The 22,614-nt window shown below is 38.4% G+C and overlaps 1 protein-coding gene across 1 annotated transcript in view; it reads right to left on the bottom strand.

Annotated features, from left to right (window-relative positions):
- Positions 1–15,488: 15,488 nt before the first annotated feature.
- ZRANB3 (zinc finger RANBP2-type containing 3) overlaps positions 15,489–22,614 on the bottom strand; it is a 254,833-nt gene continuing 247,707 nt past the window's right edge. Inside the window, exons 19-21 of the mRNA XM_082631346.1 lie at positions 21,288–21,690; positions 17,970–18,101; positions 15,489–15,693 (exon numbers count right to left, since the gene is read on the bottom strand). Coding sequence (XP_082487472.1) covers positions 15,595–15,693; positions 17,970–18,101; positions 21,288–21,690 — 634 coding nt within the window. The 3' untranslated portion in view covers positions 15,489–15,594. The remainder of the gene's footprint in view (positions 15,694–17,969; positions 18,102–21,287; positions 21,691–22,614) is intronic.

The following is a 22,614-nucleotide window of genomic DNA, read 5'->3' on the forward strand; positions in this document are numbered from 1 at the left end:
AAGTTTGAAAGGCTCCTTCCTGGCCGGCCATCGGGAGGCTTCCCTGAAATGGGTGTGATGGGGCCAGTGAAGTCCCAACAGGATGGGCTCGGCTGAGCCAGAGAACGTCTATAAAAGCAAATCTGGGGGCTGCCCTGGGGGCGCAGTGGTTAAGAATCCGCCTGCCAATGCAGGGGACACGGGTTCGAGCCCTGGTCCGGGAAGATCCCACATGCCGCGGAGCAACTAAGCCCGTGCGCCACAGCTACTGAGCCTGCACTCTAGAGCCTGCGAACCACAAGTACTGAGCCCGTGAGCCACAACTACTGAAGCCTGTGCGCCTAGAGCCCGTGCTACGCAACAAGAGAAGCCACCGCAATGAGAACCCCTCACACTGCAACGAAGATTAGCCCCCGCTCGCCGCAACTAGAGAAGAGCCCGTGCGCAGCAATGAAGACCCAACACAGCCAAAAAAAAAAAAAAAGAAAATTGTCCGAAGAGCCTGGGCATTTCAGGTCTTGCCAATCTGGCTGGAGAGCCAGACATGTTTCCTTCCTGTGTTTACGGGATTTCCCAACAGCGTCCTGGTTGAAAACCACTTCTGGAAGCTGGTGCACAATCACCTGTGGGGAAAGTTGACCCACCTCTAGGCTGGGAGGAGTCGAGACGGACCTCCCTGGGCTGTAATGGGAACAGTTCACCCAGCAAGTCCTGTGGGAGAGTCAGGAGACAGGGGACACCCCCCCCCCCAATGAGAAGTCATCTGAAACCTTTGCAAATGGCCACATTATACGTGATCTTAGGGCAGATCACCTCCCACAGTTAAATAAGCTACTCCAGAGTTTCTCAAACATGAACAGTGTACGGTGCCTCTTAAAGGACCAGCTTCTTGCAGACCCTGGCATTTGCCTTTGGCTCACTTAGCAGCGCTGTGATAGTAATCTCAACTGGGGATGTAGGCACCCCAGTCTTCAGAGGAGCCAGAACAGCTGGTAGCCATCGCTTAGATTATCACTGAACTGAAAAAACTTTTAAAAGGATCAGAGAACTCAAAGACCCCAGAGACTACATTCTCAGACCCTGTGGTGGGAGAAAGGCCTGTGCAACCTGTGGGACGTGGCAGAGAGCCACTTCCAGGTGGAAATACAGCACATTAGCTTAATACTCACAGTCCTGTGAAAAATGAGCAACACCCAGCCGAAACTACACATCCTCTCCAAGGGTTTACTGCACACAAGATGTTCCTGGCCTGAAGAAGTATACTTAGGCCCATGGGTGTAGGTGTTCTCCTAGCCCTCCTCCCACCTTTGTGGAGAGGACAGTTCTAGGTTTGTCTATGACCATCATATGTACTCTCAGGGTTAGTGATGGGAGGAGCTGTGCAGGGTGGAAGCAGCTAGTCTGTGAGAGCTGAAGGGCCTGGCCAGATGCATGGGAAGGTCAAAGGTTCAGTCCACATGCGTGTCTCGGGTGCAGCATGAGGTAGCCATGATGTGTGGTCACTAGGCTGATGCACAGATTTGAATCATTCCTGGAAGTAAGAAGGCTAGTGGGTGACTCTAGCTGACCACCCAGCATCTGCCTCTCCGTGTTCACGTAGGTTCCATGAGAAAAACTGGCTCTGTAAAGAAAAAAAGCTAGAGAGGGAAGAGATTTAGTAAAAGGGTGACTAGATGTTTGTGTCCCCCTGGAATTCATATGTTGAAATCCCAATCCCCAGTGTGATGGTATTAGAAGGTGGGGTCCTTTGAAAGGTGATTAGGTCATGAAGGTGGAACCCTAACAAATGGGATTAGTGTTCTTATAAAAGAGACCCCAGAGAGCTCTCCCCCTCTTCCTGCCATATAAGGACACAGTGAAAACTCAGCAGATGGTGTCCCAAAAGAGGGCCTTCACTAGAACTTGGCCATGGTGGCACCATGATCTCAGATTTCCAGCCTCCAGAACCGTGAGAAATAGATTTCTCTTGTTGATAAGCCACCCAGTTTAGGTATTTTGTTATAGCAGCTTGAGCTAAGACAGGCTGGCTTTAAAATAAAGAGTGTTTTTCAAATTTTTGTTTGGTTAATGATGTAGTTAAACACAATGAATATAATACAGCATTAGTGGCAACTTTATAAATGACTTCAGGCTTATATTTACAACATCATTAAAGGTCACATATTTTTCAATTTCATGTGGAAAAGTATTGGTTAGAGGGATGCAGTTGGGTTCTTTTGGTTGTAAGCAGTAAAGGCCAGAAATAAGGATTCATGGGGAGCAGTGAGGGCCATGAAATGAAACTGAGCCATCATAGGCCTGACCACATGGAGTCTAGAGTCTGGGGTTTCGGATTTGGGTCAGCTCTAGAGAATCTTTGCAGCAGGAATTCCTGGCTTCTCACCCTAGTGTATGACCGTGAATGTGACTTGGCTCCGAGTAACAACTGTCTGTCCCTGTACCAGCTGGCTTCCTCCTCTTGTCCAGTTTGATTCCTCTGGACTTCCCACTTGCGCAGGGTCCATGGCAACTTCTCCACCTTCTACATCACCACTTTTCAGTACCACCTTCTGTTGATAACTAGCTCGGTCTTTCACTTTTCCAGTTCCATAGAGAAGCATCCAATCAGTCCACTTCACCTTTTCATCCAGCCTGTTAGGCATAATTTGTGGGCCAGCCTTGGGTTGTCCCTTCAGCTGTGGTGAGAGATGTTCATGGATATCACATGCTTACTGCCCCCTTAGGAGGGTCATGAACCAGAAAGAATCCTTTAGAAGATGGTGTGGCTGTAACTCCAGCATGGTTGGGTTTATGATTTTAGTTATTCCTGAAGGTTTCTATTTAACTTTTTTTTTTTTGGAAACTTAGAAAGTTGCAAGAATAGTACAAAGAAATCCTGTAAATCCTTTACCCAGATTCACCCATTGTAAATATTTTGCCATTTTGGTTTTCTAGGCCAAGTTATCTGTGTTAGATAGAAATTATGAATCCCCCATCCCCCTTCTGCCCACCTTAACGTTTCCTCCCCACTGCATTCTGATTGAGAGAAATGACAAAAGCTATGTGTGGTCAATTCTCAGGAAAGAACTTGTCAGAACAGTCACGGAGCTGATTTAGGAAATATATTTTCAAATTTGAATCCTCCTTATTAGATGCTGTAGTGATCTAGTGATATTTTTATTATGTATGACAAAATCAGTGCAATTAAAGTTTAAGGAAAGCTAAAGAAAATGGCATCCTAGATACTCTGAAAAACCATACCCATAGCAACTGAAATTCTGGATCCTAATCCAGTGGGCATTTTGAAAAAAGAAGGAACTGAAAGCCCTTCAGTAAAGAACAGAAGGTAAAGCCAAACCAAACTTAACTTCACAAATCTCCTTTTTTTATAAGGTGAGAGTCTAGAGCTGGGTTGTTCAATATAGTGGCCATTGCCACCTATGGCTGCTGAGCACTTGAAACATGGCTACTCCAACTGAGGAGCTGAGTTTTAAATTGTGTTAAATTTAATTAATTTAAATTTATATTGAGAAACTGAAGCAATATAAAATATTTTTCTGTTAAACACATTTTTGTTTTGGTAGTACAACATTTCAAACTGTTGAAAATTTACCATCTGAATTGATGTCCTCTAAGTATGAAATAATACACACTTTTGAAGATGGTATAAAATTTTTTATGTTGATTACATAGTGACTAATCATATTTTTGATACACTAGGTTAAATATATTGTTAAAGTACTTATCTGTTTCTTTTTGCTTTATTAAGTGGTTACTGGGAAATTTTAAGTTACATATGTGGAGTGACATCAGGGAAGATGGTAGAGTAGGAAGTGCCAGGAGTCCATCTCCCTACCTAGACAACTATATTGGCGGAATCTGCCTGATGTGACTCTTCTAGAGCTCCGCAGTCTATTCAAAAGTTGCAACTTCCAGGGGAAGCCCTGACAGTAAATTGTGGTTAATTTTGGTTAATTTCACCTCTTAGCACATCAGTGGCTCCCCGTCAACCACTACCATCCCCCCAGCACAGGCAACCATGCACATGTACTTGTAGTAGCCTGTGCACAGCTTATGGGAGCCAGGGTGAACAGCAAGGACCTTGTCCTCCAAATAGCAGGGATCTGCATTCTGATTGCTGCTTCTGATTGCAGAGATACAGACACTGTGGTGGGCAGCCATTGTTCCAGTCCCACCATCTGAAGAGACTTACAGGGGATTTAAAGACCCAGAGCTTATCTCTTCCCTCATTCATTATTCCCTTTCTCCCCTTTTGGGCACTAGACATTTAAGGACTAGGACATTCAAAACCAATTGAATATCCATAGAAAGTCACTGTGTATTGAATATCCATAGAAAGTCACTGTGTATACCCAGGGAAAGGTGCAGGCTCAGAAAAGAGAGGAGGAGACCCTGACTTTATACCTCAGGCTAATCCTTGGCACAAAGGTACCAAACAACAACAATAAAAACAGCAACAACATCAGTAAACCCTGGAGCAGGCAGAGAACCTGATTTCCAGAGTTACCAGTATAATCCAGATGTCTGAGTTTCAACAAAATATCACAAGGCGCACACACACAAACAAGGAAAGTATGGCCAATTCAAAGGAAAAATTAAATCAACAGAAACCATCTCTGAGAAAGACCAGATAGTGGACTTATTAGAAAAATACTTTAGAACAACTGTCTTAAAGATGCTCAAAGAGCTATCGGAAGATGAAAACAAAGTCAAGAAAATAATGTAGGAATAATTTGTACATATCAGTAAAGAGATAGAAGACATAAAAAGGAACTAAAAAAAATTCTGGAACCAACAAGTACAATAACTGAAATGAAAAATTCACTAGAGGGAGTCAAAAGCAGATTTGAGCAAGAAAAAGAAACTTATAGAGAAGATGATTGAAATTATTGAGTTGAGTAACAGAAAGAAAAAATACTGAAGAAAAGTGAATAGAGCCTGCAGAACCTGTGATACTGTAAAGAAGACGGACATATGCCTCATGGGAGTCTCAAAGGAGAACAGAGAGACAAAGGGGCAGGGAGATTATCTGAAGAAGTAATGGCCAAAACCTTCTCACGTGTGATGAAATACATGAATATTAATATCCAAGAAGCTCAATGAACAACAAGTAGAATGTGCACAAAAAGGTGCACATTGAGACACATTCTAATCAAACTGTCAAAGACAGTCTTGAAAGCATTAAGAGAGAAGTGACTCATCGCATATAAGAGAGATCTTAAATAAGATCATGTGGAGATTTCTCATCAGAAACCTGAGAGGCCAGTATACAGTGGGTTGATATATTTAAAATGCTGCAAGAAGAAGAAGAAAAAAAAACCTTGTCAACCAAGAATACTTCATCTGCCAAAACTGTCCTTCAAAAATGAGAAATTAAGACACCCTCAGATAAACAAAAGCTAAAGGAATTCATTACCAGTAGACCTGCCCTGCAGGAAATGCTACAGGGAGTCCTTCAGGTTGAAATGAAAGGACACTAGGCATTAACTCAAATCCATATGAAGAAATAAATATTTATAGTAAAGATAAATACATGGGAAATTATAAAAGCTAGTAAATTGTAACTTTGGTTTGGAATACCACTTTTTCCCCTACATGATTTAAAAGACTAATGCATAGAAAAATTATTAGCCTATGTTTTTGAACACACAGTGCATAAAGATGTAATTTTGTGACATCAGTAACTGAAAGGGGTTGGGGAATGGAGCTGTATGGAAACAGTTTTGTATGTTATTGAAGTTAAGATGGTGTTAGAACCTTAAGATGTTAAATGTAATCCCTATGCTAACCACAAAGAAATTAAAATGTCTCACTACAAAAAAATCCACTAAGCACAAAAGAAGACAATAATGCAAGTACTGAGGGACAAAAAGCTATAAGGTATATAGAAAACAAATAGCAAATGACACTTTATTTTTACTTTTATTTATTTATTTTTTGTGGTACGCGGGCCTTTCACAGTTGTGGCCTCTCCTGTTGCGGAACACAGGCTCCGGACGCACAGGCTCAGCAGCCATGGCTCAGGGGCCCAGCCGCTCCACGGTATGCGGGATCCTCCCGGACCGGGGCATGAACCCGTGACCCCTGCATCGGCAGGCGGACTCAAGCACTACGCCACCAGGGAAGCCCTACTTTTATTTTTTATTGAATAAATTTGACAATACAACATTGTGTAAGTTTAAGTTATATAGCATGTTACTTTGAAACATTTATATATTGTAGTATGATTGCTGATGAGGCTATTATTTCTCACATTACGTAATTACAGTACAAAATTATTGTCTATATTCATTTCATTATACTGTGCATTAGATCACTATGGCTTCTTTACTACTTGTTTACAAGTCTGTACCCTTAAACACCATCACTCTTATCCCTATTCCCATCCCCTGGTAACGACCATTTCACTGTTTTTTTACACGTTTAACTTTTTTTAGATTTCACATATAAATGATATCATTCAGTAATTTCTGACTTATCTTGCTTAGCATAATGTATTTGAGGTTTATCCATGTTGTCACAAATGGGAGGATATCCTCCTTCCTCACGGCTGAATGACATTCTATCATATATATGTACCACTTTTTTTGTCCATTTATCCGTTGATGGACATTTGGGTACCATATCTTGGTTATTGTGAATAATGCTGCAATAAACATGGGAGTTCAAGTATCTCCTGGAAATCCTGTTTTCATTTCCTTTGGGTATATACCCAAAAGTGTAATTGCTGGATCATACTTCTATTTTTAATTTTTTTCCTTTTTTACAAATTGAGGTATAGTCGATTTACAATATTTTATAAGTTTCTGGTATACAACACAGTGATTCACAATTTTTAAAGGTTATATACCATTTATAGTTATTATAATATATTCCCTGTGCTGTGCAATATATCCTTGTAGCTAATTTATTTTATGCACAGTAGTTTGTACCTCTTAATCCCCTAACCCTCCTCGCTTCCCTCTCCCCACTGGTAACAAGTTTGTTCTCTAGATCGGTGAGTCTGTTTATTCTTTGTTGTATTCACTAGTTTTTTAGATTCCACATGTAAGTGATATCATACAGTATTTGTCTTTCTCTGACTTATTTCACTAAGCAAGATACCCTCCAAGTCCATCCATGTTGTTGCAAGTGGCAAAATTTCATTCTTCTTTTATGGCTGAGTAGTATTTCATCGTGTGTGTGTGTATGTGTGTATTCATTCCACATCTTTATCCATTCATGTGGTTGGTGGACACTTAGGTTGCTTCCATATCTTGGCTATTGAAAATAATGCTGCTAGAAACTTTGGGTTGCATATATCTTTTGAATTGGTTGTTTCATTTTCTTCAGATATAAACCAGGAGTGGAATTGCTGGATCATATGGTAGTACCATTTTTAGTTTTCTGAGGAATCTTCATACTGTTTTTACAGTGGCTGCACCAATTTACATTTCCACCAGCAGTATTTGAGGGTTCCCTTTTTTCCACATCCTCACCAGCATTTGTTTTCTCTTCTCTTTTTGATAATAGTCATCCTAACAGGTGTGAGGTGATATCTCATGTGGTTTTGATTTGGATTTCTCTGACAATTAATGCTGTTGAGCACCTTTTCATGTGCCTGTTGGCCACCTGTATGTCTTCTTTGGAGAAATGTCTATTCAGGTCTTCTGTCCATTTTTAGTTTGTTTCTTTCTCTCTCTTTTTTTTGATACTGAATTGTATGAGCTGTATATATATTTTGGATATTAACCCCTTATCAGTCATATCATTTGCAAATATTTTCTCCCATTCAGTAGGTTGTCTTTTCGTTTTTGCTGTGCAAAAGCTTTTAAGTTTAATTACATTTTAGTTATTTATTTTTGTTTTTGTTTCCTTTGCCTTAGGAGGTAGATCTAAAAAATTATTGCTACAATTTATGTCAAAGAGTGTTCTTCCCATGTTTTCTTTTAGGAGTTTTATGGTCTCCAGTCTTACATTTAGGTCTTTAATCCATTTTGAGTTTATTTTTGTATATGGTATTAGAAAATGTTCTAATTTCATTCTTTTACACATAGTGGCCCAGTTTCCCCAGCACCATGTATTGAAGAAACTGTCTTTTCTCCATTGTATATTCTTGCCTCCTTTGTTGTAGATTAATTGAATTTAAGTGTGTGGGTTTTTTTCTGTGCTCTCTATTCTATTCAACTGATCTATGTGTCTGTTTTTGTGCCAGTACAATACTGTTTGATTACTGTAGTTTTGTAGTATAGTCTGAAGTCAGGGAGCATACCTCCAGCTCTATTCTTTTAATATTTGAAGAACCTCCATATTGTTTTCCATAATGGTTGGACCAAGTTACATTCTCACCAACAATGTATATATGTTTCCTTTTCACCACATCCTCACCAGCACCTGCTGTCTCTTCTTGATGACAGCCATTCTAACAGGTGTGATGTGATATCTCATTGTGGTATTGATTTTCATTTCTCTGTCAGTTAGTAAGGTTGAACATTTTTTCATGTGTCTATTGGTCATTTTGATATCCTCTTTGGAAAAATGTCTAGTTAGTTCTTTGCCCATTTAAAAAATTGTATTTTTTTGTTGTTGTTTTTGAGTTCTTTATATATTTTGGATATTAACCACTTATTGGATATATGGTTTGCAAAATTTTCCTCCCATTCTGTAGGTTTTTTCATTTGTTAACTGTTTCTTTTGCTATGCAGAAGCTTTTGCATTTGATGTAGTTACATTATTGATGAGCTTCTTCCCTGTGTTTTCTTCTAGGAATTTTATGTTATCAGGTCTTATGTTTAAGTCTTTGATCCGTTTTGAGTTAATTTTTGTGAACTGTATGAGACAGGGGTCCAGTTTCATTGTTCTGCATGTATTTCTCCACTTTCCTCAGCAAGATTATTTGAAGAGACTATCCTTTATCCATTGGGTATTCTTGCCTCCCATGTTGAATAATGGTTGACAGTATATAGCAGGATTTGATTTGGGGGCTTTCTGTTTTGTTTCACTGGTTAGTGTGTCTGTTTTTGTGCCAGTACCATACTGTTTTCCTTACTATGGCTTTGTAGTATAATATGAAATCTGGAACTGTGATACCTCTGACTCTGTTCTTTTTTTCTCAGGATTGCTTTGGCTATTTGGGGTCTTTTGTGGTTCCATACAAATTTTAGGATTGTTTCTTCTATTTCGGTGAAGAATGGCTTTGGTATTTTGGTGGAGGTTACACTGAATGTGTAGATGGCTTTGAGTACTGTGGCCATTTTAACAATATTAATTTTTCCAATCCATGAACAAGGGATGTCTTTCCATTTATTTGTGTCTTCTTTAAATTCTTTCAGCAAAGCCTTGTAGTTTTCATTGAACAGATCTTTCACTTCCTTGGTTAAATTTATTCTAAAGTGTTTTATTATTTTTGATGCTATTGTGAATGGGACAGCTTTATTTCTTTTTCAGATGCTTCATCATTAGTGTAAAGGAATACAGTTGCTTTCTGTATGTTGATTCAACTACTTTACTAAAATCATTGATTAATTCCAACAGTTTTATGACTGACTCTTTGGGATTTTTCTATATATAAGGTCATAGTGAAAACTTTATTTCTTCCTTTCTGATTCAGATACCTTTTATTTCTTTGTTTGCCTATTTGCTCTAGCTAGGATTTCCAGTAGTATTTTGAATAGTGGTGAGAGTGGCATCCTTGTCTTGTTCTTGATTTTAGAGGAAACACTTGCAGTTTTTCTCCACTGAGTACAATGTTGGCTGTGGATTTCTGATATATGGCCCTTATTATGTTGAAGTATGTTCCTTTTATACCTAATCTGTTAAGGGTTTTTATCATGAAAGGCGTTGTATGTTGTCAAATACTTTTTCTGTTTCTAGTGAGTTGATTACTTCATTTTCATCTATATTTTATTGATGTGATGTACTTATTGATTTGCTTATGTTGAATCATCCTTGCATCCCAGGGATAAATACCACTTGGTCATGGTGCATAATCCTTTTAAAGTGTTCTTGAATTTGGTTTGCTAATTTTTTTGAGAATTTATGCATCAATATACATCAGGGATATTCATCTATAGTTTTCTTTTCTTGTGGTATCCTTATCTGGTTTTGGTGTAATGTTGGCTTTGTAGGATGAGTTTGGAAGTGTTCCATTCTCGATAATTTAGAAGAATTTGAGGAGGATTGGTGTTAATTCTTCTCTAAATGTTTGTTAAGATTCTCTAGTGAAGCTGTTTGGTTCTGGAATTTTCTGTGTTGGGGAATTTTTGATTACTGATTCAATCTCTTTACTCATTATTGGTCTGTTCAGATTTTCTCTTTCTTCCTGATTCAGTCTTGGTAGGTTATATGTTCTAGAAATATATACATTTCTTCTAGGTTATGTAATTTGTTAGCATATAATTGTTCATAGTAGTCTCTTATGATTCTATGTGTTTCTGCAGTATCAGTTGTAATGTCTCCTGTTTTGTGTCTAATTTTATTTTAGTCTTCTCTTTCATCGTCAATTAGTCCAGCTAAAGGTTGATTAGTTTTATTTATCTTTTCAAAGAACTGACCTTACTTTTGTTGTTCCTTTCTGTTGTTTTTTTTCTGGTGTCTATCTCATTCATATCTTTTCTGACTTTTATTATTTTCCTCCTTCTGTTAATTTTGGGCTTAACTTGTTCTTTTTCTAGTCCCTTGAGGTGTAAGGTTAGGTTGTTTATCTGAGATATTGCTAATCTCTTACTGTATGAATTTTTGCTGCAGGCTTGCCTCTGAGAACTGCTTTTGCTACATCCTACAATATTTCCTATGTTGTATTTCCATTTTCATTTGTATTAAAATAATTTTTCATTTCCAGTTTCATTTCTTTTTTGACCCAAGGGTTGTTTAGAAGTGTGTTTTTAGTTTCCACATATTTGTAGATATTCTCACTTTTCTCATTTCTAGTTTTATATTATTGTGGTCAGAAAAGATAGCTGGATGATTTCAGTCTTCTTAAATTTGCGAAGATTTTTTGTGTGTGTGTGGCCTATCGTATGTTTTATCCTAGAGGATGTTCCACGTGCACTTGAGAAGAATGTGTATTCTGGTGCTGTTGGACAGAATGTTCTGTATATCTATTAAGTCCATTTGTTCTAAAGTGTGGCTCAATTCAAGTATTTCCTTGTTGATTTTCTGTCTGGATGATCTATCCATTGGTGATAGAGAGGTATTGAAGTCCCCTACAATTACTGTATTGTTGTCTATTTCTCCCTTAATATCTGTTATTATTTGTGTAATATATTTTGGTGCTTGGGAGTTGGGAGCCTATATATTTACAGTAATATATCTTCTTTTTAAATTATTATTATTTTATTGAAGTATAGTTAATTTCCAATGTGTTAGTTTCAATGTACAGCAGAGTGACTCAGTTATACATATACATATATTAATACGTTTTATATATATATATATATATATAAAATAGATATATTCTTTTCCAGATTCTTTTCCATTATAGGTTATCATAAGATATTGAGTATAGTTCCCTGTGCTATACAGTAAGTCCTTGTTGTTTATCCATTTTATATATAGTAGTGTGTATTTGTTAATCCCGATCTCCTAATTTACCTCCCACCACTCCCCACTATCCCCTTTGGTAACCATAGTTTGTTTTCTATGTTTGTGAGTCTATTTCTGTTTTATATATAAGTTCATTTATACCATTTTTTTAAGATTCCACAGATAAGTGATTATATGATGTTTGTCTGTGACTTATTTCACTTAACACGATAATGTCTATATCCATTCATGTTGCTGCAGATGGCATTAGTCTTTTTTATGGCTGGGTAATACTCCATTAAATTCACACACACATATGCACATATACACACACCGCATCTTCTTTCTCCATTCATCTGTTGATGGATGTTTAGGTTGCTTCCATGTCTTGGACATTGGAAATAGTGTCACTGTGAACACTGGGGTATATGTATGTTTTCAAATTATAGTTTTTTGTCTTCTCCAGATATATGCCCAGGAGTGGAATTACTGGATCTTATGGTAGCTCTATTTTTAGTTTTTTAAGGAAACTTCATACTGTTTTTTATAGTGGTTGTACCAATTTACATCACCACTAACAGTATAGGAGGGTCCCTTTTCTCCCCACCCTCTCCACTGTTGGTGGGAATGTAAATTAGTGCAGCCACTATGGAGAACAGTATGGAGGTTCCTTAAAAAACTAAAAATAGAATTACCATATGACCCAGCAACCCCACTACTGGGCATATATCTGGAGAAAACCGTAATTAGAAAAGATACGTGCACCCCAATGTTTACTGCAGCACTATTTCCAATAGCCAAGACATGGAAACAAACTAAATGTCCACTGACAGAGAAATGGATAAAGAAGATGTGGTACATATATACAATGGAATATTACTCAGCCACAAAAGGGAACAAAATAATGCCATTTGCAACAACATGGATGGACCTAGAGATGATCATACTAAATGAAGTAAGTCAGACAGAGAAAGACAAATGTCATACAATATCACTCATATGTGGAATCTAATTTAAAAAAATGATACAAATGAACTTATTTACAAAACAGACTTACAGATATTGAAAACAAATTTATGGTTACCAAAGGGGAAACGTGGTGGGGAGGGATAAATCAGGAGCTTGGGATTAACATACACACACTACTTACTCTACATAAGATAGATAACCAACAAGGACCCTAGTATATGGCACAGGGAATTCTACTCAGTATTCTGTGATAACCTATATAAGCAAAGAATCTGAAAAAGAATGAATATACATATATGTATAACTGAATCCCTTTGCTGTACATCTAAAACTAACACAAAATTGTAAATCAACTATAATTCAATAAAATTAAAAAAAAATAAACCCACGCACCTATGGTCAATTAATCCATGACAAACAAGACAAGAATATACAATGGAGAAAAGACAGTCTTTTCAATAAGTGGTGCTGGGAAAACTGGACAGCAACATGTAAAAGAATGAAATTAGAACATTCTCTAACACCACGCACAAAAATAAACTCAAAATGGATCAAAGACCTAAATGTAAGGCTGGACACTATAAAACTCTTAGAGGAAAACATAGGCAGACCACTTTTTTACATAAATCGCAGCAATATCTTTTTTGATCCACCTCCTAGAGTAATAAAAATAAACAAATAGGACCTCAGTAAACTTAAAATCTTTTGCAAAGCAAAGGAAACCATAAATAAAAGACAAGACAACCCTCAGAATGGGAGAAAATATTTGCAAATGAAACAACCAACAAGGGATTAATCTCTAAAATATACAAACAGCTTATGCAGCTCAACATCTAAAAAACAAACAACCCAATCCAAAAAATGGGCAGAAGAAGGATACCTCCACATTTGTTCTTCTTTCTCAAGATTGATTTGGCTATTTGGGGTCATTTATGGTTCCATACAAATTTTACAATTTTTTTCTACTTGAAAACGCCATTGGAATTTTGATAGGGATTGCATTGAATCTGTAGATTACTTCGGGTGGTATGGATATTTTAACAATATTTATTTGTCTGATCCATGAACATGGACTTTTTTCCATTTGTTGGTGTCGTCTTCAATTTCTTTCTCCAAAGACTTGTAGTTTCAGTGTACAAATCTTTCACCTTCTTGGTTAAATATATTCCTATCTAACTAATTTAATTTTTTTGATGCTCTTATAGCATTTTTAACTGGTTGGAATTTTGAAATCTGGCAAAGAGAGAAACCATCTTCATGGGTCATTCCATCTCAAACCATCATACAGTTAGTTCCTACATCTAAGAATTTTCTCCCTAGAATTACCACTTTAGTTTGATCTAAAGAGCAAGCTCCACTCAAATCTGACCTACTTAGACCAAAGTCTCACTTGCAGACACCTCATGCTGGAGGAAAAGCAGTGTGCTGGCTTCTCAGCTCTCAGCTGTGAGGAATCCTAGGTTACCCTGGCAATGAGGCAGAAAACTGCAAAAAGCCTGACCAGCAAAGCAGAAAGGAGGCCAAAGAAAGATGAACTAATTTATAAAATGAACGATACTATTTGATCTCATACAATGAAATATTGTAAACTTAATAAAAACTCCGTAAGGTTCATGATTGTATAATATTTATAAAAATAAGTTCTCTATGTTGTAAAATACTAGCTACTAATTAAAACTAAAGAGTGCTGAAACTAATGTGGTTTACATCCAAACAGTATTTACAAACAGGCCTTTTGTGAATGTAGTTCTTCCTTGGCCCTGTATTTTGTGGAGTTCTGACACTTTGTTCTCATGATTCTGACGTACTGCAGGATTATGCCTTGGTTTTCTTTTACCATCACTCTGTTATTTTTGAATATCAATCAATCACATTTTAATATTACCCTTGCACTTTAACATATATCTCCATCTGATCATGTTTCAGTATAAAGTGTTTTATCATCATCATTCCTTTTAAAAGAGGTTCCAGTAATACACTTTTAATAAAACAGGATTTTAAGAACAAAAAATGGTAACCAGGAGACAAAGGGTGCTTTGACAGTATGCCTAGATTTATGCATTAAAACAAACTAATTAAAAAATGAAGTTTAAGTGGCATTTTATGTTTTCAGTTTTTAAACATTTTTAACAATTACTTTAGCCAGAACCCCTGAATTTGTCCACAAACACCATGGGTCCAATTAGCTTATCTTCAAAAGCATCTTTTCAATAGACAATTGGCTAAGAAATAAAGAAGACAACATTCAAAATGTGTACCCCTATCCCATTTTGGAGGCATTTAGTGAACAAGAGTCTGTCTTGCATACTAAGCAGGCAGGTCACAATTGGCCCAGAAGTCCTAAATAATGATGTTTTGCCTCCGAAATTTCCCTTATGGTTTTACAATGTTCCGTTTAGACACACAGCAGTCCAGAACCAATACTAATCCAGCAGCATTTTTCAAGTAATTGAGAGTGTTTTTTTCAAAACCAATCTATGCATAATACTGTGATTAAGGTACAGTCAAAGGAATTGAAAGCTTAACAAAACCTTACCGAAACGAGAGTCTGCACGAAATCAAGAAGATCACAGAAATATTTAGTATTGTATCTCATTTTCTGTTAAAACTTTCAAAAGCTATTTAACACAAAAAGCTTTAAACATGGAAAGGGCAGTTGAAGTCTTGATTTTTGTTCTGAAAATTTTCATTCTTAAAATACTACACTGGTGGTGCAGTGGTTAAGAATCTGCCTGCCAACGCAGGGGACACGGGTTCGAGCCTTGGTCCGGGAAGATCCCACATGCCGTGGAGCACCTAAACCCATGCGCCACAACTACTGAGCCTGTGCTCTAGAGCCCGCGAGCCACAACTACTGAGCCTGTGAGCCACAACTACTGAGCCCGTGAGCCACAACTACAGAAGCCTGCGTGCCTAGAGCCCATACTCCGCAGCAAGAGAAGCCACCACAATGAGAAGCCTGCGCACCGCAACGAAGAGTAGCCCCCGCTCGCCACAACTAGAGGAAGCCTGCTTGCATTAACAGAGACCCAATGCAGTCAAAAAAATAAAATAAATTTATAAAAAAAAATTACACTAACATGAAAAATAATTTGAATTCTCCACATACGAACCATATATCTTCTATTCAAAAATGTTTATACTTCATTTCTTTACTAAATATCGCGTGATGTCTGATCCATGCTTTGATGCTAGAGATCGTCTTCTCACCTGACTTCTTTCCTTGGCCTGTCTCGCAGTTCTCTAAGAGTTAAAAAAAAAAAAAGCATGTGTACACATGTTAAAAAAAAAGTACTGGCTGCAGAAACTCAAAAACTCTTTGTATTCTGTTAGTGTTAAAAAAATCTACATTATCAACACACTCATTTACCAGTGCTTTGCAATTAGGGGGTTACTAAGCCACAAGCAGAGGACTCCAGTAGCTCTGAGGTCGTAGGTTCACTTAGGACCAGATGCTGAGGAGAAAATGCACAGCTTTGGGGGCTGTCTTGCTACCCAGTGATATGGTAAATACCTCATTTGGGGACTAGGGGAGGCTGTGATTCCCCTCACCCACATGGCAAGTTCCAAGAATGCAGTGTGTGCAGGGCCCACCCACCTCCTGTTCTCTGGGCTCTGAAGCCTTTCCCAACACAACAGCCAAGCCAATGCAAAAAACCAAAACGAGATAGAACAGAACTGGATTCTTCTGCTGCTCCCACAAAGTTTTTCATAAGACTCTGAAAAAGTGATTACAGAAGGTGCAGCATTCTCTTTTGCTATATCTTCATTTTCTTATAGGTCTTGAATGTGCTAATAATTTGCACAGCTGAGAAATCAGATGACTTTTATTCCCCAGCTGAAGTCCATGTACATGTGAAGTGATCCAGGTGGAAGGGGTAAGGAGAGAAAAAAGGTTAAAACTAGAAATAGGGCTTCCCTGGTGGCGCAGTGGTTGAGACGCCTGCCGATGCAGGGGACACGGGTTCATGCCCTGGTCCGGGAAGATCCCACATGCCGCAGAGCGGCTAGGCCCGTGAGCCATGGCCGCTGAGCCTGTGCTCCGCAACGGGAGAGGCCACAACAGTGAGAGGCCTCTGTACTGCAAAAAAATAAAATAAAATAAAAATAAAAATAAAAAAAAAATCCCTGCTTATGAGATGATCCTGTTTATGTAAATATTATGTTTGTGAAGAAATTGAGGAATCTGAAATATTAAAAGGAGGCTAAGAAAGTGCTCATATGACATGAACACTGGCAAAGGATCTGAACAGTTCTGAAAGTGTAGGACTTCCCTGGTGGTACAGTGGTTAAGACTTCACGCTTCCAACGCAAGGTGCATGGGTTTGCTCCCTGGTCGGGGAACTAAGACCCCATATAGCGCATGGCACAGCCAAAAAATGAAAGAAAAAAAAGTGTAAATACAACTGATTAGCATTTTTACAAACATCTGTGTCTTTTGTAAACACAATAATTCTTCTCTCACCACGTCGGCAATAACAAGTGCAGTTAAACGGGCACTCCCGTTCACTGCCGGGGTGGAAGGAGCGTATATGAGCGTAGTCCTTTGGAAAACAGCTTTTATCTCCTACAGTCTCAAAAATATCTAAACACTTGACTCAGTGATTTTTACATCTGAGAATCTAAAGGAACAACCTCAAAATGTAAAAAATTGTATACAAAAAAACGTGGCTGGCAGCATTGTGTATATGCACCAAAAAATGTAAACAACTTCAGTGTTCATCAGTATGAGAATGGCTGAATAAACCACAGTAGAAACGTATTCAATAAGACACTATGCAGCCATTTCAGATGATAAACACTGAATGCTTATCATGCGAATGGGAAAATGCTTAAATGTTGCCATACCATAACTAAAAGAAAAAGCTAAAAAAAAAAAGTTGGATACAAAGTTGCATATTGAATGTATGCTTCTTTCTAAGATTATATCTCAAGAGGCAGATCCTATGACCTTTTGCTGAACTGCCTGTTAAAAATTCATCCTAGTTGACAGACAATATTATGTCATTCTTCTCCTCTCCTCTTAAGCAATAGGTAATTGCTCCAAGATGTACCAAGGTTAACAGGTTTCACATTTAGGTCAGCAGTGTAATGTTTGCACGTTGAACTGAGTTGGTCCTAGAGATAATTTATTAATGTTCGCAGATATTTCAGGACATATTTAGCTGCAGATGCAAACATATGTCACTGTCCCCATTTACTAAACTTCTAGTTTGAGGATCTGGATCTTTTCAAGACTATGCAATATGTAAGTTGTATTCATTTCCTTCTAGGTGGTGGTGAACATTTCCTGGTCCTAGAATGAATAGAAAGGGAAGCAGTTTCTTTTTCATCTGTGACTGAGAACTTGCACAGGCCCCAAGAGAAAACTCAAGTGTTAAGTGATGAAAAGAATAAAATACATCTCGGATCCCAGACTAGGGATATAGATTCACACACGTAATCTTCCACACCTGTATGCATAATTTTCAATTTGAGATCTCAAGATGGAGTCAAATGTGTCTGCGAGCTTCACTGACCTCTTTGTGACAGATTGTGCAGAGGGTCTGCAGGTTGTCCAGGGAGCACTGTCCTCCTCCGCCAGACACTGGCTTGATGTGGTCCACCTGCCAGAAATGCCCTTCCCCTGGGTTTCTTATCATTTCATTAAGCTGCAATAAGAACACAAGATCAGCAATTTTCAACATACACTGTGGGAACTGTTGGGTTTGCATTGTGCAATCATGTTCACACAGCAGAATCACAGGGAAAAATACATTAGGATGGTTTTTTTATAGCTTTTATTGTGAGTAGGAAAAACCCTCTAGGTTAGCAATTTGAAAGCAATAAAAAATATGTTTCTGAAAAAGGTTCCCCCCCCCCTTACCTAACTCATTTTGAAAAAATTACAAGCAAGTATAAAATACCAAGCCTTCTGACAGACTGGGAAAAATCAGTTGCTTCTGCACCTTTGAGCTAGTTTATATAGTCACTAAAACAAAACTGAGAAAAAAATAAGAACAGATTGGAAATGAAAAACTTCTGAATATTACTGACTCATACAGTCTTTTAATTGTTGACCTAAATGCATTTGTTACTATACCAATGACAGTTTAATATTAATAGTGATCACCCAGAACTTTTATGCTATTACCTGGGAACCTCCTAAGTTACATGGACTGGGATCAAATTTCTAGAACAAATCTCTGTAGCTTGCATATTTGGAATAAACAAAGATGTTCATTTAAAGCAGCCACTATTTAGGCCAGTCGGTATATGCATACTTCATATTTAACGAATAATAACCTACATTCAAACGGGATGTATTTTAGCATTTTATCTGAGGTAGTAAAACCAGCTCACAACATAGCAGTGTAGAGTTGTTTAAATATCACGAAGACGAGTGTGAAGACGATATTATAATATCTTCCTTCTTCCTTGGTCTTGAACAAGGAAGATATTATAATCAACCTCAAGGCTGCTGCCATGGGAAACTGTGACATAGCTCTAAAGTGCTTTAGGAAAGTTGTCAGGCCCATGGATGGCTCAGGCACCTTAACAGCAGTGTCTGGCCCAAGAGCAGCCCCAGGAAGCAGCAAATTGGAGCAGTAGCCTTTGTCCACCTTAACTCTGTTACAGATGGACTGACTTTCTCTTCTATACTGAACTTCCCAACTTCTGTTAGAAGATATATAATGATTTTTATTTTTGAGGTTGGCATTGTTGGAGGAGACTTCATATGGCAGTCTTGTGCATCAAGCAAATGGCATATTCTTAGGAAAAAAAACTCATTTTGGTTCTGTCTTTTGTAACCGATTCTTTTGTGCCAAGCAGTCTCCATTCTGACAGATTCTGTGATCCAGAAGGTGCTTCTTTATTCTTCCCAGTAATTCGGAATCACTTGGGGCCAGTCTTCAACATCCTAAACTCACCTCCAGAAAGAATCACTCCCTCTCCCACTGGTCATTCCATCTGGGCCCTGTGGGGCTCCTGATTCTCTGAACGCTTCTCTTTTAGATGTATACTGTGTTACTTCTGCATTCTTGGACAGACTGCTTTCAAGATGTTCTTGAGTCATTTCATTGTGTGTCTTCCGGAAGCCTCCACATGCAGGCAGCAGCCAGTAACTGGAGCCTGGCTGACATCTCCGGGATGGGTGTGACATGTCCCTCACCAGTTAGACCAGAGGATCTTTCAGGAACTCTGGATAACATTAGGGGAAGAGTGTATTTCCCTAACAAATTCATGCTAATTCATCTTTGCAGAAATGCTTATTAATTCTGTCATGATTCAGCAATACTAGGTAAATAAAAATATAAGATTTGACTACCTGGCTGGAACTTATCCAACATTTTAGCAGACGGAGAGTGATTCTTTTCAAAACTAAGCTTACTACAAAATTACACATTTTGCTCTAGTTTGAAATTTAGTACTTATTAGATCACAACACTGGAAATCGAACTGAGTTTTGGGAGTCAAAGTAAATACTGAGAATAGTGTGCTAAGAACACTATTTTTGTCATGAATTACCTTTTACAATGGGATAAACATATATAAGTTCTCTTCTCATTGTAATAACTACATTTTGGGGGTTATCTGTTTACCCCTTGTCATTCAATATTAACACCATGAAAAGTGGAACAAGCATACCATAAGTGCCTCTCAATGCAATGTACCATCTGTTAAGGTCTCTTCCCAAAATAATCTAGTCAGAATCTAATTAAACCTCTAGATCTTATAACCATTATTCAGGAAATCAGGGGGATAGAGAAACATGTCAGACAACATCATGAGGATACAGGGAGACAAATCCAGAATGTGGGAAATCCTAAAGGCAAATGTAACAATTTATGGTGTAAAAAAGGGATGGGGTGATATTACAGATTATATGGAACATAAAAGGCGTAATGACCAAATGCAATGTGGGGGTCATATTTTGATCCTAATTTGAAGAAAGCAATTGTAAAAAGACATTTCTGAGAGAATATGGGAAACCAAACACGGACTTATTATAATTGCGGAATTATAATTGTGTTGGGTGTGATAATGGATATTGGGATATTTAAAAGAGAGACAGACCTATGATAAACCATAATGGAAAAGAATATTAAAACAAGAATGTATAGGGGCTTCCCTGGTGGCGCAGTGGTTGAGAATCTGCCTGCCAATGCAGGGGACATGGGTTCGAGCCCTGGTCTGGGAAGATCCCACATGCTGCAGAGCAACTAGGCCCGTGAGCCACAACTACTGAGCCTGCGCGTCTGGGGCCTGTGCTCCGCAACAAGAGAGGCCGCGACAGTGAGAGGCCCTCGCGCCGCGATGAAGAGCGGCCCCCGCTTGCCACAACTAGGGGAAGCCCTCGCACAGAAACGAAGACCCAACACAGCAAAAATAAATAAATTAATTTTTTAAAAAAGAATGTATATATATGTATAACTGAGTCACTTTGCTGTACAGTAGTAATTAACACAACATTGTAAATCAACTATACTTCAATTAAAAGAATAAATAAATAAATAATAATAGAAAGAAAAAGGGGGGGGAGGGGAGAAAGGAAGTCTTTATCTGTGAGACATACATAATGAAAGTATTTAAGGGTGAAATGAAACGCTGTCTGGAATTTGGTTTAAAATAATTCCAGGAGAGAGAATTGAGGCGAGGGACAGATGAAGATGAACGGCAAAATGTTGATAACTGTTAAAGTTGGGTGATGGGTATGTGGGTCCATCATTCACTCTACTTTTGTATATGTATTTGAAAATTCCCATATTAAAAAGTTTAAGAAAAGAAAGTTAGTGAGTCAGTATTCATCACTCAGTGCAATGTTGCCTTCTATCAGTCACATGATTATAATTTACCTGTTCTAATGGGAGCTTTGAGGTCCAGGTAACATCCAGAAGATTCTTCCTCTGACTTTTAGGGGCATCTCTCAGACGTAAAAAGAGTTCTTGTGCATTCAGATTACATAGCTGACACACGCCATGTTCAATTTCAAATACTTTGGTTCGCAGGTAACTGTTATTAGATCGAATCCAAAACTCCTCCTGACATTTCAGAGAGCAAAACCGTGAATCCCAAGCATTTGCTTTATGCTCTTGCTTACTTTGGCAAGTGGGTTGCTGACAGCGAAGGCAAAGTGGATTTCCTTCATTATCCACAGCTTGCAAATAGCCTTTGGATGTAGAAGGTTTCACAGTGAGATCAGCTTGGGCTGTGCCCGGGTTTAGAAATGGGACACAAGCTCCATCTTCAAAAAATTCTCTAGAATGAGCAAAATATTGATTAGGTTAACTAATGAAGGCTTACTCTATTCTAAGTAATTTTTACTTCATTTAAAGGTCTTCAAAGTTTCTATACTGATAAACAGTAAACATGGGACCCACAGATTTTGTGATTCAGTGTGGAAATGAAATAGCTATAGTCGGCACTCTCTGTTCCACGGCAAGTAAAAGAAAGAATGTTGTGTTCAAAAAAATAAATTTGCAAACAAATATGCTGCCTCTCTTGGGAACTTAGATGTCTTCAAGTTACACACTCAGACTCTTGAGAAGGAAAATGAGAAGTTAGAAAATGCTTCTTCAGGCTGGCAAAGGACAGGGTGATGGAAAACCTCAGCTAAAGTTAGTGGCTACCCTGCTCTCTAGATGTGTCAGGTCACACACCTCATTAGGACAGAGAGGCCGTTACCAAGGCTTCCAGGAACACTCTCTTCCAGCCTCTGCTGGCCTTCAGGAAAAAGATCATTCGTATCCATTAAGTGACAGAGCCAGGGAGTGAACAGTGCTGATAAGAATTAGAACAGGAGACTTGCTAAATATGCACCTCCTATGGGTAAACTCTGAGTCGACAGAATTAAAATTAGAGATGAAACATGGTAGGACGTAAACTCCATTTGTTAGAATAAAAGGAAAAGGTACTTTACTCAGTTTTGTTGAAAAGTCCTACATGGGAATTACAATAGCTGCTTTGCTCAATTTCCATGGCTGTTTGTTAGAGTGTTAAAAGAAAAACTTTTCATGATAGTAAGAACTCCAGGCTGGGGGGCAGAGCCCGGATTGGACCTCAGCTCTCCTGGCATCTAGTGGCCTGGGGCAGGTCACGTGACCCACCTGGTCTCAGGATCCTTCTTTACCTCTAATTTCTAAGATGAGGGCATCAGGAGCCTCACAGGGTTGCTAGGAGGAT

This window comes from Mesoplodon mirus, assembly GCF_964341445.2.
Source record: "Mesoplodon mirus genome assembly, chromosome: 8".
Lineage (NCBI taxonomy): Eukaryota > Metazoa > Chordata > Mammalia > Artiodactyla > Ziphiidae > Mesoplodon > Mesoplodon mirus.